The sequence below is a fragment of the Myxocyprinus asiaticus genome, chromosome 2 (genome assembly GCF_019703515.2).
Source record: "Myxocyprinus asiaticus isolate MX2 ecotype Aquarium Trade chromosome 2, UBuf_Myxa_2, whole genome shotgun sequence".
Taxonomy (NCBI): Eukaryota; Metazoa; Chordata; class Actinopteri; order Cypriniformes; family Catostomidae; genus Myxocyprinus; species Myxocyprinus asiaticus.
The window spans coordinates 42,966,476-42,982,130 of NC_059345.1; the positions used below are offsets into that span (position 1 = coordinate 42,966,476).

The window sequence follows — 15,655 nt, forward strand, 5'->3', positions numbered from 1 at the left end:
TTCTTCCATTTACGGATGATGGAGGCCACTGTGCTCATTGGGACCTTCAATGCTGCAGCAATTTTTCTGTACCCTTCCCCAGATCTGTGCCTCAATACAATCCTGTCTCGGAGGTCTACAGACAATTCCTTAGACTTCATGGCTTGGTTTGTGCTCTGAGATGCACTGTTAACTGTGGGACCTTACATAGACAGGTGTGTGCCTTTCCAAATCATGTCCAATCAACTGAATTTACCACAGGTGGACTCCAATCAAGTTGTAGAAACATCTCAAGGATGATCAGTGGAAACAGGATGCACCTGAGCTCAATTTTGAGTGTCATGGCAAAGGCTGTGAATACTTATGTACATGTGATTTATTTTGTTTATTAATAAATTTGCAAAGATTTCAAACAAACTTCTTTCACATTGTCATTATGGGGTATTGTTTGTAGAATTTTGAGGAAAATAATGAATTTAATCCATTTTGGAATAAGGCTGTAACATAACAAAATGTGGAAAAAGTGAAGCGCTGTGAATACTTTCCGGTTGCACTGTATGCTTAATACAACTCATGAAAGCACAACACTGATATGAACTAAGAAACCCCATTTATGTGGATCCAGATTCACATTATGAATATCTTGCTAACAATAACTACAGAATTAATTTTGAGATCTACCTTGATCAAAAAAGGTGTGTTTGGAAAACACTGAGGGCACCAGAAACTGTCAAATAATGCAACAACAAAACATTTTAGATTACAAAATAAAAGCTTTATTATAAAACTATTAGAATTGGAAAGTTGCTACAGATTCCAACTGCTCATTTACAAATGGCACATCTGAGAACCGAATGGTTTGACCTTGAACTTCAGCAATAAAACTGAAGATTAAATTTCTTTGAACCATTTTGCAGCAAAACATTATTCCCATTCTGTTGGGTAAGACACGTTTGCACTTTGAAATAGTTTAGTCAAAAGGATCTCTGTTCAACAAAGTATAGCAATTTTGGTTTGGAATGGTATACATTGGGATATGCATACTGCATTGGACTGTGAAGAGCAAAGATGACCTGGTTTGTACCCAGATCAGAGTTTACATAAATATGACAAACAATGCCTTTTTATGCTAATGTTCACAGAAGCAAAATTTATTTCAGTGGTTCTGTCTCATCCGATTTCTTTTCCAATCGGAGAAGCCTCCAAGTGAATTTCATTATGATATGAAAGTTGAAATGCCATCCACAACATTAATAGGCAATGCCTCAAAGACAGAGAAACATATAATAATTATGCAAACAGATTCCATTGTTGCGAGAGAAATGTCAGTGAAAGCACCAATTTGTAGTCACTATATTCAGGTCTTGCAAGAATTCCCCTTAACCAAGGACAAGTGCACAGAGAGAATGGAAAATCAATCTAAATACACAGAGCAGTTTTCAGCCTGGACCAAAAAGCATTTTGGCAAAATCACCATGCAAAATTATATCAGCACTAGTGCTTGTGCGCTACCTGGATACATAAAAGAGGATACAAAATGAATAAAAAAAAATGTCTGGGACCTGAAAAAGTCTGAATAAATTGGCAACCACTCCTACAACAGACACTCTCATAAGCACATACTGTACAGCTGTGCTAAAGGTAGTTGACCTGTGAAAACATCTGATAGATCACCTGTAGTGAAATATTATTTGCACCAAGGGGGTAGGAGGGGGGGGTAAGGAAAAAGCACAAAATGTGTCTAAAATTTTAAAACTGGTAGCTTCATCACTGAGTTACTCTTAAACATTATTTCCTTATGATATGTACAATAAAACTTCACTCCAGTGAGTAAATCTAAATGTAAAAAGAGACAAAAAATAAATGCTAGTTCATCTGCAGTGATGGGCCATGTGTCTTAAAAACAGCGAGTAATAATATTGGTTGGATTCTCACATACTCAACATCCCTCACACATCTGTAACAGACAATTCAACATGTTCTCATACATTGCTTCATTCTAGCATGTGCCAAAAAATAAAATAAAAACACCAAACATGCATAATAGACAAGTGGCTACACTGCCTTATCTTACAAAAATGAATAACAATAACATAATTCTTTCAATTGCATCTCACATTAATGATGTTTCAAGCTGTAACGGGAACATTTCAAATAGTAACAGCACTCTTTACAGTACCGACTGACTGAGGTAATATGGACTAAGTGATCTGATATGCTTAGATGTAGTTGGGTACCAATGGCACTTCAACAGTTGATACCCAAACAGGTTAACCAAAAACATACAATTGACAACAAATGACCTAAATGTTTCCCCATCTGAAAAAGTAACAAGGAACCAACCATTTAGAGAACATAGAAATTATTTGAATGGTTTTTCCCATTGAATTTAAAGGAAAACATACAACATGATTAGCTTAATATACCCATCAAGAGAACTTTTGTCCCACTGCACTATTAAAGCACATAAATTGTCCCCACTCAAAATAACATGCCTCCCTCTGTAGTGATATACTTTTAATTTCTCCTCTTATACACTCAGTACAAAATTCAGTTGCTCCAGACCTAGTATTGATCAACAAGTTGGTCAAACCAGATTCAGTTAACCCAAATATCCCAGCTGAGGTAGGTGTTCAGAAAGTTCAGCCGCAGAGTGTGAATTCTGATCAAGAGATTACAAATAAAAACATAAGCAGCCAATGGGATGAGCCTGCAATGCCACCAGGGATGGTGGGAGCCATTAAAGCAGTCCAACAAGGAGAATTGGTGGCTATCTGAGTCCAGCACTTGAGGTCATCCACTCTAAACCCTGACATAGCCTGAAATGACACAACAAAGAGAAGGCGTTGGACTGAGGATTGAGAATTGTAGTGTTGCCCATTCAGTGGTGTCTAATATGAACATTACTTTTCTTGAAAAAGAGATTTAAGATCATTATGGCATGATAAATACATGTACCAAGCAACAGTCTTACCCTTCTCCAGTGAGCGCACAGCAGGACTGAATGTGCCAGGGATGATCCTTGATGGAGCTGAGGGTCAGGTATTTGGAAATCTCCACTGCAGACATACAACCCTTCATGTCTTGCTTGTTAGCAAAGATTAACACTGCAGCTTTGCGCAAGTCCTGAGAGTATGAGGAGAGAACACAAAAACTTCAGAAAACTGACTCATATTATTCCAAACCCTGTATGACTTTCTTTCCTCTGTAGAACACATAAGGAGATATCAGGTAAAATAACAGCCTTGGTCAACTTTCACTTTCATTGAACTGACAGATATGCAATGAAAGTGAATGATGAGAGACTAACATCCTGCCTAACATCTCGTTTTGTGCTCTACAGAGAAAAGTATTAAAGGAAGTACAGAAAGACAGACAGAAACAAAGAAAAAAGACAGAGAGACAGACAGACAGAAAAGACCAAAAGAAAGAAAAAACTGAAAAGAAGAAATACAGAAAGAAAAAAGGGTAAAGAAAAAAGACAGAAAGAAAAAAGATATTGAAATAGATATTCTTTATGTATGCATCTATAAAAATAAATGGTTGATTGTAAAGTGTCCTAGAGCTCTGGAAAGGTGCTATATAAATAATTATTAAAGGAAGTACAGAAAGACCGAAAGAAAAGAAAAAGACAGAAAAAAAAGACAAACAGACCGAAAGACAGACTGACAGACAGAAAGAAAAAAAGACAGACAAAAAAGGCAGAAAGAAAACAGACAGACGGAAAGACAGAAAAGACAAAGAAAAAGACAGAAAGAAAAGACAGAAAAAAGACAGACAGACAGAATGTAAAAAGAAAAAGGGTAAAGAAAGAAAGAAAAACAGACAGACAGAATGTTATTAAAGAAAGAAAGAAAAAGAAAGAAAAGGAGAAATTCATACAAGTTTGGAAAAATATGAAGCAGAGTAAATGCTGACAGAATTTTCTTTTGGGTGAACTACCCTTTTAAAGTGCAGTAATATTTTGGGTTTATATTTAAAGCCCAGAGTTTTGAGAGCTGTATGTAGTGTCAATAAATGATTACCTCGTGAGCAAGCATTCTGTAGAGCTCTTCTTTAGAAATGGCTAGTCTCTCTCGGTCAGTACTGTCCACTACCAGTATGATGAACTACCGGAGAAAACACACACATGCAAAGCATTATCATCAGATGTCAGGCTGGCATTTAGAGGTGATTTTTCTCACCCTGTCTACATCAGATGTGAGCGGCAAATCGCTCCCATTATAATCAATGATGCTATCTACACTGAATGCATCCGTCGCGTCAAGCTTGTCTTGACCAACAGTAAATGGTTGCCCAGTTCTACTTTGCGCTGCACACGCTGGCACTGCCCCTGCCAACAAGACAATTAAACAGCCTCAAGATGTTACGATGCGACATCACTCGCATCCGGTGTAGACAGGGTGTCTGGCTACATTCACACAATCAGTGTTTGGGATTTCACATTAGTTAAAAGGCACAGTAAGCTGATGGAAACAGTATTTTTCGCAAAACAATTAAGTGATTTGATAATTTGTGCACGTGTGGTAGCTTGATGTTACTTGCCCAACGAAAGGTCCGACCTTGCTACACAATTCTTCGAACATTGCCCTTGACATTCGGAAGTGTTTAACCCACAGCTGGACGTTAAAGTGGGTCCTCACAATCCGCCAGAACACTTCTGAGAGTGGGCGTTCGCAGAAATTTGGAGGCTGGCGGCGTATGGGCATAGCAGCCATTTCAGCCCTCATTGTATCAGAGATTACACTTATTCTGCTGCATCTCCTGGCAGCATTTTATTAAACTAGGTATAGCTGCTCCATCAAGGCAAGGAGGCTCCCTCAAGATAATACGCATTACGTAGTGAATGGAAATATGCAAAGATTCAGATTTTTTTTAAAAATGTGTTTAAATGCAAAACATTTAAATGAAAACCCAGCTAGTGACTACAAAGTAAATATCAAAGATAGCGACATTTATAACACCGGCATGTCTTATAATTGACGCCACGTTGTTAAATAAACGAGTCCAATTCAGGGCGCGAGTTCATCCATCAGATCATAATTAACAAACAGTGGCTTTGAATGCTTTTTTTTTTTCAACCGAGTGCAGAGTGAAGAGTGCAGAACTTGTGCACCCACGAGCAGCTCGGGAAGACAGCGGCTGGATCCTCAGATGACACACAGCTCGTATCTCCGTCTTTGTGAGTTAACGAAAGCAATCATGATTGACATGAGACACACACGTGTACAGTGCACAGTGGCTTTCACGCTATATGAAGTGACTGATAACTTCAGTGCAGTTCCGTTTAGTGATCAACCAATTAGTTTTAATTAGTGGATGATGCCAATATCTAGAGTAGGATGGTGATAGGCCGGCTGATCTAACTGCGATATAATGCTGATATACAGTACTGTGCAAAAGTTTTAGGCACTTGTGAAAAATGTTGCACAGTGAGGATGTCTTCAAAAATAATGACATATAGTTTTCATTTATCACTTAATGTCATACAAAGTCCAGTAAACATAAAAAAGCTAAATCAATATTTGGTGTGACCACCTTTGTCTTTAAAACAACATCAATTCTCCTAGGTACACCTGGACACAGTTTTTCTTGATTGTTGGCAGATAGGATGTTAGGCTGTCTCTATTGCTTCTGTCTCTCTATGTAATCTCAGACTGACTCGATGTTCAGTGGGGGGCTTTGTGGGGGTCATGACATCTGTTGCAGGGCTCCCTGTTCTTCTATTCTAATCTTTTCTATTTGCAAAAGTAATGTTTGGGAGTCTAAAATTTATTTTTCCTATTGACACACTAAAGCTGAAGATATAAATAACCATCTTAAGACAAATGCTTTTGTGAAACATCTTATGTGCCTAAGACTTTTGCACAGTACTGTATATATTTACGGTACTGTTTAAATGCGTTACACGGCAGTCTATTACTGTTGTAACATGGTGGCACAAAACAACAAAACAAACTGTGATTGGTCGTTTACATGCCTAAGACCGCTCCTTCACATGCAAATGAGATTCGTGGCACCGTCACGGCTTGCTAAACGAATCGGTCAAACGGCAAATTGATCGGCCGATGCAGATAATTTTAAAATACCAAATATTGGCTGATTTATCAGCCACGGCGCTATATCGGTCGACCACTAGTTCCTTTCACAAAGCACGGGTTCTGCGAAAATGTGGTTGTGAGTCCTGAAAATTTACAGGTGTCAGTTCGGTTATAGAATGAGGTTGTCACTCTTGTAAATAACCAAACTTTGTGTGAACGTAACCGTATTAAGCATTAAAATACAGGACTGACAACCGTATACCGCTGCTGTGTGACCGTGGCTAAATTCAGAAAGGTCACCGAGTTGCTTTGTTGCTTGGTGATGTGCACAACCTTGGCAGAAATCATGCATCTATAGTCCCTGAGAGTGTGTGTGCAAAGCAGATTGCCCTGTTCCTGAATAGAGCTTGACAGCAGGGCCCCATCGCATATCTCATACGCACACTTTCTGAATGAAAGGCAGGGTGTCTGGCCATTCAAATGGGCCTCTTTGTATAACCCTGAACTTTGAACTCTGACTCAGACACCAAGTGTTAGGGTCTGATGGATTTAGCACCGTGCACAACTGTTGTCCAAACCATTGTTCACAGTAGAGTGAACACACAGCTGTCACTCCGAAATCAACTCACCATCTATCAACTATCTTTGAATTAATTTAGGAATGTTTTACTGGTACTAAAATAATCTATTAACTATATAGCTATAGAGAACATTCAAATGCCCTGCACAAACACTTAGACATTTTTAATGATTCAATTTGACCTGTCAGGCACACCAAAAAAAAAAAGGGTCCCCTCTACGTCATATCGAGAAGTTTGGGAAGAACAAATAAATTATGTTTTTACAAACAAACCTCGTCACTGTGTTGGATTCAAAAGTTCAGTCTCAAGCAGTGTAGTTTATTTTTTAAAGCACTTTACCTCAGTGTTGGAGTAGTATGTGTTCCAAGAGGAGCGGAGACTCTCCTGACCACCAATATCCCACATCAGGAAGTGTGTTTTTTTTACCACTATTTCCTCAACATTACTGCCAATCGTCGGAGACGTGTGCACCACCTCGTTCATTAAACTACATAACAAGACAACAAGGTTCAGATAAAACAAAACGGTAGTGATGGTGTCCCTCCTTTAAATTAAAATAATGTGAATTAATTGTTATAAATCAGTCATTATACTCACAACTGATAAAGTATAGTGGTCTTCCCAGCATTATCCAGACCCACAATAATCACCTTGTGCTCTACGTGACAGAAAGAAAAAAAAAACCATTGCTTATTATGGGAATGATCAATACAATAATACAAGAACATAATCAGACATCAACATTATAGAAACAATAAGTCACATAAAAGGGAGTAAAGACTTAAAGGTCCCCTGAAGGCTTACTGAGCGCAGCTATTTCTTGTGTTGATGCATTTACTTTTGAAACAGAAAGTTGGGGTGATACCTATCAAAGGGCTCCTCCCTTTTTAAACAGCCTACAGCCTTTAGTTTACATCATAGCCATGATCATTATCTGCTACTTGCTATTGCGCTTTATTAATAAATTTGTTTGTAAGTATACATTAAAACAATAAAAATGGTTTCAAATCAGTTTTACAGAGAACAGTGAATCACAACACTTATTTCTTACAAATAAGATTTGTTTTTTCATACTATATTAAATTAAATACCAATTTATTTTATTTCTGTTTTTATTTCCCCCTTGCGGCCCCCTGGGGGTCCCCGGACCCCAGCTGGAAAGCCCCTGCCTTAGAAGACAGGGAGGGTATTTTTTTTGTTTTTTGTTTTTTTTATAGTTTTGCATACCCTTGCAATAATTTTGGGTTCCCTTGCAATATATTAACCATGTTATAAAACCATGGTAATAATACAGGAAATTGAAATCCATGGTAATAAAAATAATAATTTTGTGATTACTATGGTTTACTACAAATACCCTATTCAACTATGGTTCCATAGTAAAGCCATGGTTAACCCTTATAATACTTAACCATAGTTACTACAATGTTACTATAGTAAAAGCATGGATTCCACTACAAATCATGGTTACTACAGTTATGGTTAAGTGGGGAACGTAGTTAACTGCGTAAACGAGAGAACGCAAAACTTACTGCGAGGGCACACTAAACTACTTCAGAAAAAATTTCCTCCCTGTCCTCTAGGGGGCTCCGTAGGAAAGACAGATGCTGTGTCAGAAATCGCGTACTGTCAGAGAATTTACTGTATTTGATGAAGGACACACTTCTCAGTCAGTAAAACAGTATGTTCTTTAGGTATGCAGGCAATAGTAGGAATAGATTCCAGACATACTTCATCCAAGAACGTGGATATTGCCCTGTGACCCGAATATGACGTAATAACAACCACAAAAAAACCTACTCTGGTCTTGTTAAACAAGCACCATTTAAGGACAAGGAACAACATTCTAGGTATATATACAGGTGCATCTCAATAAATTAGAATGTCGTGGAAAAGTTAATTTATTTCAGTAATTCAACTCAAATTGTGAAACTCGTGTATTAAATAAATTCAATGCACACAGACTGAAGTAGTTTAAGTCTTTGGTTCTTTTAACTGTGATGATTTTGGCTCACATTTAACAAAAACCCACCAATTCACTATCTCAAAAAATTAGAATATGGTGACATGCCAATCAGCTAATCAACTCAAAACACCTGCAAAGGTTTCCTGAGCCTTCAAAATGGTCTCTCAGTTTGGTTCACTAGGCTACACAATCATGGGGAAGACTGCTGATCTGACAGTTGTCCAGAAGACAATCATTGACACCCTTCACAAGGAGGGTAAGCCACAAACATTCATTGCCAAAGAAGCTGGCTGTTCACAGAGCGCTGTATCCAAGCATGTTAACAGAAAGTTGAGTGGAAGGAAAAAGTGTGGAAGAAAAAGATGCACAACCAACCGAGAGAACCGCAGCTTATGAGGATTGTCAAGCAAAATCGATTCAAGAATTTGGGTGAACTTCACAAGGAATGGACTGAGGCTGGGGTCAAGGCATCAAGAGCCACCACACACAGACATGTCAAGGAATTTGGCTACAGTTGTCGTATTCCTCTTGTTAAGCCACTCCTGAACCACAGACAACGTCAGAGGCGTCTTACCTGGGCTAAGGAGAAGAAGAACTGGACTGTTGCCCAGTGGTCCAAAGTCCTCTTTTCAGATGAGAGCAAGTTTTGTATTTCATTTGGAAACCAAGGTCCTAGAGTCTGGAGGAAGTGTGGAGAAGCTCATAGCCCAAGTTGCTTGAAGTCCAGTGTTAAGTTTCCACAGTCTGTGATGATTTGGGGTGCAATGTCATCTGCTGGTGTTGGTCCATTGTGTTTTTTGAAAACCAGAGTCACTGCACCCGTTTACCAAGACATTTTGGAGCACTTCATGCTTCCTTCTGCTGACCAGCTTTTTAAAGATGCTGATTTCATTTTCCAGCAGGATTTGGCACCTGCCCACACTGCCAAAAGCACCAAAAGTTGGTTAAATGACCATGGTGTTGGTGTGCTTGACTGGCCAGCAAACTCACCAGACCTGAACCCCATAGAGAATCTATGGGGTATTGTCAAGAGGAAAATGAGAAACAAGAGACCAAAAAATGCAGATGAGCTGAAGGCCACTGTCAAAGAAACCTGGGCTTCCATACCACCTCAGCAGTGTCACAAACTGATCACCTCCATGCCACGCCGAATTGAGGCAGTAATTAAAGCAAAAGGAGCCCCTACCTAGTATTGAGTACATACAGTAAATGAACATACTTTCCAGAAGGCCAACAATTCACTAAAAATATTTTTTTTATTGGTCTTATGATGTATTCTAATTTTTTGAGATAGTGAATTGGTGGGTTTTTGTTAAATGTGAGCCAAAATCATCACAATTAAAAGAACCAAAGACTTAAACTACTTCAGTCTGTGTGCACTGAATTTATTTAATACACGAGTTTCACAATTTGAGTTGAATTACTGAAATAAATGAACTTTTCCACGACATTCTAATTTATTGAGATGCACCTGTATATCACTTACATAGCCGTCTGATTTGCAGTTCTCTGCTGCTTTTTTTAAATCCAGCATTTTGAACGTGACATAACCTCAGCTACGTCCAGTTGATCCAGGCTGTGTCTCATTATGAAGGCTGTTGCTAGGCAGGACGTGTCCTCTGTAGGCAGCGGTATACAGAGCATACTCAACTTAGAATTAGCTTTGTTTAAACGAGATGGCCTTCGTAGGACAAATGGAAACAGAACGTATCATAGTTGCTATGACAGCACGCATCGCTCTCAACTTGCACTAGTGCTCCGAGTGAGAAGGAAATCTCTGAGATAAACTTTGAGTTGTAACGATGTAGATAGAAAAGAAAATTGATTTTGCCGCTGTGCTTTTATATTTTATATTATTTGATTTTACACCTGTCTACTGAGGTACTAGAAAAATGTCTAGATCATATTGTCGGGTAAATCTGAGTCATTTTTTCAGAGAAATTATGTACGTTTCCATTGACCAAAGATTTGTGGGTTGTGAGTGCCAATGAAGGATACACATCCTGAATCCTCCGAATTCCTGGGAAAAAGGTTGTATCCAAAAGCTGCATTCGGAGTGTCCTACTTGCTTTTCTGAAACAAGACCGAGTTGAGATTCTGTGAAGCACGCGGACGACAAATAGGACCTCTGGAGCACACGGCCTTCAAAACGAGACACAGCTCCGCACTTCAGTATCTCGTCTGAAATATGTCATCCGTAGGTATTTCTTGCTTACTGTTTTAAGAATACTGAGAATTCCGACATACTACTCCATTGGCAAACTGGTTTTAATATACTATATAGTAAAGAAGTCTGAATATTCGTACGAAGTGTGTGTTTGAGTGCTTCTTTTATTCTTGTTTTTTACTCTGAACTTAGATGTGACCTACAGGATGGAAAATGGGATGGATTACTCATGATATCTCTGACAGCTCCACAAAGACAGAGAATACTTCATGACTATTACTTCCTCTAGAACTGCAACCCCTGTTTTCAATCAAACCAAACTGTCACAAGACAAACCGAAACCATAAAGAGACACCTTTTCACAAGACTACAGTAGCCTTCTCACTTTAATGACAACATAAAAATGGTCCATTCAGGCTTTTATATTTTCTTCATTTTCTTTCAGGGATTACCCCTGAACCCCCATACAGTATCATTCTTCAGTCACAAGGGCTTCTATGCCCCCTAAACATGCTCTCCAACTGTAGTGAAATATAAAAATAATTTGAATGTAAAAAATATATGCTGTCAATATGCTTCAAAACAAACAGATGATCTTTTTACATTCATGTCCAACTGCACTCAACTGATAAACTCTATAAAATATTGTAATACTTTGGTAGAAGATCCCTCAAACACCACTTCTTTGGCTGTCTCTAGGCCCCCAATGCCGTTTTGTATATACTCTTGACTGTTTAGGATTTTTTTCTTCTTCTGCCAACTTGGAAATTCACAACAAACAAAAAAAATCAATATATCGATAAATATCGATATCCAACAATATGAAAAAGATTATGATCATATTTTTGGCCATATTGCCCAGCCCTAACTGAACATGCACCTTCAATTCAACGTGAAACTGGGGCTACACACGAACTCCAAATTATAACAGAGGAATTCGATCTACCAGACTCATATCCACCAAAAAGTTACTTAAATCGGGGTGCATTTGAATGACTAAGGGTTAAAGACGATGACGGATGTACAACATGCAGACAGAAGTCATACAAAAGGTACACATCGTACAAATGGGACAGGATGTTTAACTAGTCATCCAACAACTAGTGAGTTCAATATTTTTAGCTGTGGTGCTTTTAAATGTATGAATTGAGAGATGCAACTTTTTGGAATGTTTAAGCGTGCTGACAGTGTGCGATGCAAATAGTTTTTTTTTCATTATCTATACATTATTATGCATAGTCTACAGGTTTATTTGTGAGGTGTTGTGGTGAGTATTTTTATGGAGTCTGTTGCCGATTCTTTATGGTGGCGGAGGTGTCTGACAGATTGCTTTAATAAACTGTTGCAAAAAAAAAAACAAAAAAAAAAAAAAAAACTGTTGAATGCGGTCAACTACATACTGCGCACCAACAATAATCTAACAGTTATGCACTTCACTGAAGTGACTCCAAGTACACTGGTTAAATTGAAGCGCATCATTCAGTGTCCGGGATGTGCATAAGTAGTGTTGTTCCCTATACTGGAGTGTTTCTTATTATATACCTCCTATTATTTTGTGTATTTATTGGTTTTCCCGTTGTAGGGCTGTGCTTAGCACCCACATATCCCTAAAAAACGCGTTCACTAACACATTCAGTTGTGATATGACTATTTTGCCTCTGTGCTGTTGCATAAGAACATTTGTAAATAATCGTACAACCAGTAACCGCAATATTTTCTCAGACACTAATCTAACCATTAAAATCTCAAACCATGGCATCCCTAGAGGCCATTTTTGTGAATGACCACACAAATGTTTGTGTAACAGGGTGCCACGCTCAGTGTTGAGGTGAGTGGTCCTCTTCACGACTGTAATCTAGAGAATTAAGGAAGAGAATGAGATTACAAATCCAACAGATTCCCTCTGTCAAGAGATGTAGGCCAAAGAGCTATCCAACTTTCCGACAGAGCTCCATTTGGACCTTGAGGAAGACTCGGCATCTAGCTCAGAAGACTGGCCAGTTCATTTGCGATGATTGCATCTAGCATACCCAAGATAATCATACTGAAACAACCATAAACAAGTACAACATTGTAGGACTTTCAGTAGTTTGGTGAGTTTGAACTTCAACTTCACATGAAACAAATGTCTATCTTCAAGATAGTTTTGTAGGTTATGTCAAAAATGAGAGAGAGTGCACGCAATATAGAACAATCTCCATCCCAAGGTTGAAGGAACATCTGTGAGAAAAACGATTTCCTCACACTGCTTTTGTTTGCCAGGTGGTCGTGGCATCTGTTACTCAACACAAAAGCATTTTCAATTCAGTTCCTTTTATTGTCATTGTATGAGTTTCTGCATGAGAGATACATCTGTAACAGCAGGGGTAAAGACATGACACCCATATTAAAAATTATGTGGTGCAACACAACTCTAAATAAAATAAATCTTGGATCAACAAACCCTGGATTAGCTCTTAACTTTGCTTAATTGAATCCTTACTGGTGCAACCCACTTTATGACTGACAAACGTGAAAATGACACAAAAAGAGCACATTATAATAGTTGGAGTCATCTTATGTGAGACTGACTTTAGTAAAATTAATTCTGACTGACTCAAAACCTATTGAGCTGCCTACCTAGACAGCCTTTTGAGCATCATGGGAATGCTCCAACAATACAAAAAGTACCAAATGAAAAAAATGTCATGGTACACTAATGACTGATGCCATGGTAATGTTTTTGGACACAGGACCATAGCAATATCATGTCTGTTTTTCTATGTACCATAGCATTTTTGAAGTACCATGATATTTATATTGTACATGAGTATTCCTTAATTAGCATTGTATACCTTAAAGTACCATGGTATTACCATCACTGAAACATGGTATCACCTTTAAAAGGAATAGTTCTCTCATAATTTATTCGCCCTTATATCGTCTCAAACTTGTATGACTTCCGCAGAACACAGAGATATTTTAACTGAGAGTTGATGCATGTTTGTCCATCCAATGTAAGTGAATGGTGAGCACATTTTCAAGCTCCAAAAAGCACATGAAGCATAAAAGTAATCCATTTGACTCCAGTGGTTTAATCAATGTCTTCTGAAGTGATCAGTTGGTTTTGGGTGAGAACAGACCAAAATATAACTCCTTTTTCACTGTACCTCTTGTCATTGCAATCCCTAGGCACAATCATGATTTCAAGCTCGATTACACTTCCTATTTCTTGACATACGCAGAGTACTAGATGGTGCTATAGGAAGTGTAATCGAGCACGAGATCATGATTGCCAAAGAGACTGATGATGTCAAGATTTATAGTGAAAAAGGAGTTTATTTTGGTCTGTTTTCAGCCAAAACAGATGGGATCGATTTAGAAGACATAGATTAAACCACTGGAGTCGCATGGGTTATTTTTATGCAGCCTTTGTATGCTTTTTGGAGCCTCAAAGTTCTGGTCTCCATTCACTTGCATTATATGGACCTACAGACATCATATCTCTATTTAAATATCTTCGTTTGTGTTCCGCGGAAGAAAGAGTTTGAGACGATATAAGGGTGAGTAAATGATGAGAGAATGATCATTTTTGGTTAACTATCCCTTTAAGTGAGGTATGGCAGGGTTTAAGACAGCCATTATCTCTTAAGCATATGCTTACCAGTGTAACTATCTAAACTGAATCGCTTCAACAAGTAGAAAATACTCGGTTCCTGTTTAATTCCTACACAGTTCATGTAGGATAAACATCCCGTCCTGTGTGTTCACCACTATATTTTTCCTGTTGGAGAGATGATAACGTACCCAGCTACAACACCAGCTAAACGGCTAATTTCATTACAATTTTAAGGGGAATACATGTCTGGTCACCTTAAGAGATAATGAGCACTTTGTTGTGAACAAAAGTGTGCAGTTTAATTTATACTATGGGTTTGAGCTCGAGGCAGCAGATTGTATACACACACACACACACACACACACACACACACACACACACACACACACACACACATTAGCTCACTTGAGCTGGACAACAGTCCGAAACACTCACTGTAAACCAACCAGGACACAATCTCTTACCTTGATTACAAAAGAAACTCCACAGTTTGGCGAAAATAAGGCCCATTTCTCCTAAAATAAAATAAACAGAAGTAAAAGCGTGTGGCCAGTGAGCGCGAGTTTAGCGGAGAGGCCTACAGCGGTCCGTTATGTCTTCATAAATCCGCTCGTACCATGCGGATCACTGTAAACGAACACACGTCCCTGTTTACCGTGTTAACACAGGTAACTAGTTCCCAGATACTTCACTTCTTTTGTCCGGTCAGATCAAGTGTGCGACAGATGCGAGTATAGCGGATACATCGCTCTCCAAACACAATCTCTTCACTTCCCAGATCACTCTGATCTTATCCACATTTTCCTCATTGAGCAAAAAACAGCACGGCAGGTCTCTTTGTGCAGCTGCACACGTGTATGTGTTCAAGAAGAGCTCAAAGGAGTAAACTTGAGGCACACGGAGTCCACAGCAGTGTGTGTGCTGCTGGATAAATAATAAGCGCTCGCTCTCTGTTGTGTTGCGCGCGCACACCCACCCACCATCCCCCATTAGTGTCAAGTTACATGTGTGGATACCATGACGTTCACACATCCAGCCCAAGTATCACATCTGTACAATGTTTTCCATTTACTTAGAATTTTAGGAAAAGTTCCTATTTTAGGCATTGAATCGATCAAATAGAAAGCAGTGGATATTATTGTAATAATAATAATTATATATATATATATATATATATATATATATATATATATATATATATATATATGCAGGATTGGGGAGTAACGGAATACATGTAATAGGATTACATATTTAAAATACAAAATATAAGTAACTGTATTTCACTACAGTTACAATTTAAATCATTGGTAATTAGAATACAGT

The 15,655-nt window shown here is 38.4% G+C and overlaps 1 protein-coding gene across 1 annotated transcript; it reads right to left on the reverse strand.

Moving 5' to 3' along the window:
• Positions 1-732: 732 nt before the first annotated feature.
• On the reverse strand, positions 733-15,302 carry LOC127451930 (ADP-ribosylation factor-like protein 5B). The gene is made up of 6 exons (XM_051717008.1): positions 14,797-15,302; positions 7,199-7,259; positions 6,941-7,088; positions 4,005-4,088; positions 2,954-3,105; positions 733-2,798 (listed from the first exon to the last, which is right to left on the reverse strand). Exons 1-6 carry the CDS (start codon positions 14,840-14,842, stop codon positions 2,750-2,752), a joined length of 540 nt encoding a protein of 179 aa, XP_051572968.1. The 5' UTR covers positions 14,843-15,302; the 3' UTR covers positions 733-2,749.
• Positions 15,303-15,655: the final 353 nt, after the last annotated feature.

What these genes read in the sequence shown, in the direction of transcription:
- LOC127451930 (XM_051717008.1), bottom strand. Translation starts at nt 14,842, where the DNA reads ATGGGCCTTATTTTCGCCAAACTGTGGAGTTTCTTTTGTAATCAAG. An exon ending in ACAGAATGCTTGCTCACGAG is followed by an intron (nt 3,106 to 4,004) that starts GTAATCATTTAT and finishes TCATACTCTCAG; the next exon opens with GACTTGCGCAAAGCTGCAGT. An exon ending in TGTGCGCTCACTGGAGAAGG is followed by an intron (nt 2,799 to 2,953) that starts GTAAGACTGTTG and finishes GTGTCATTTCAG; the next exon opens with GCTATGTCAGGGTTTAGAGT.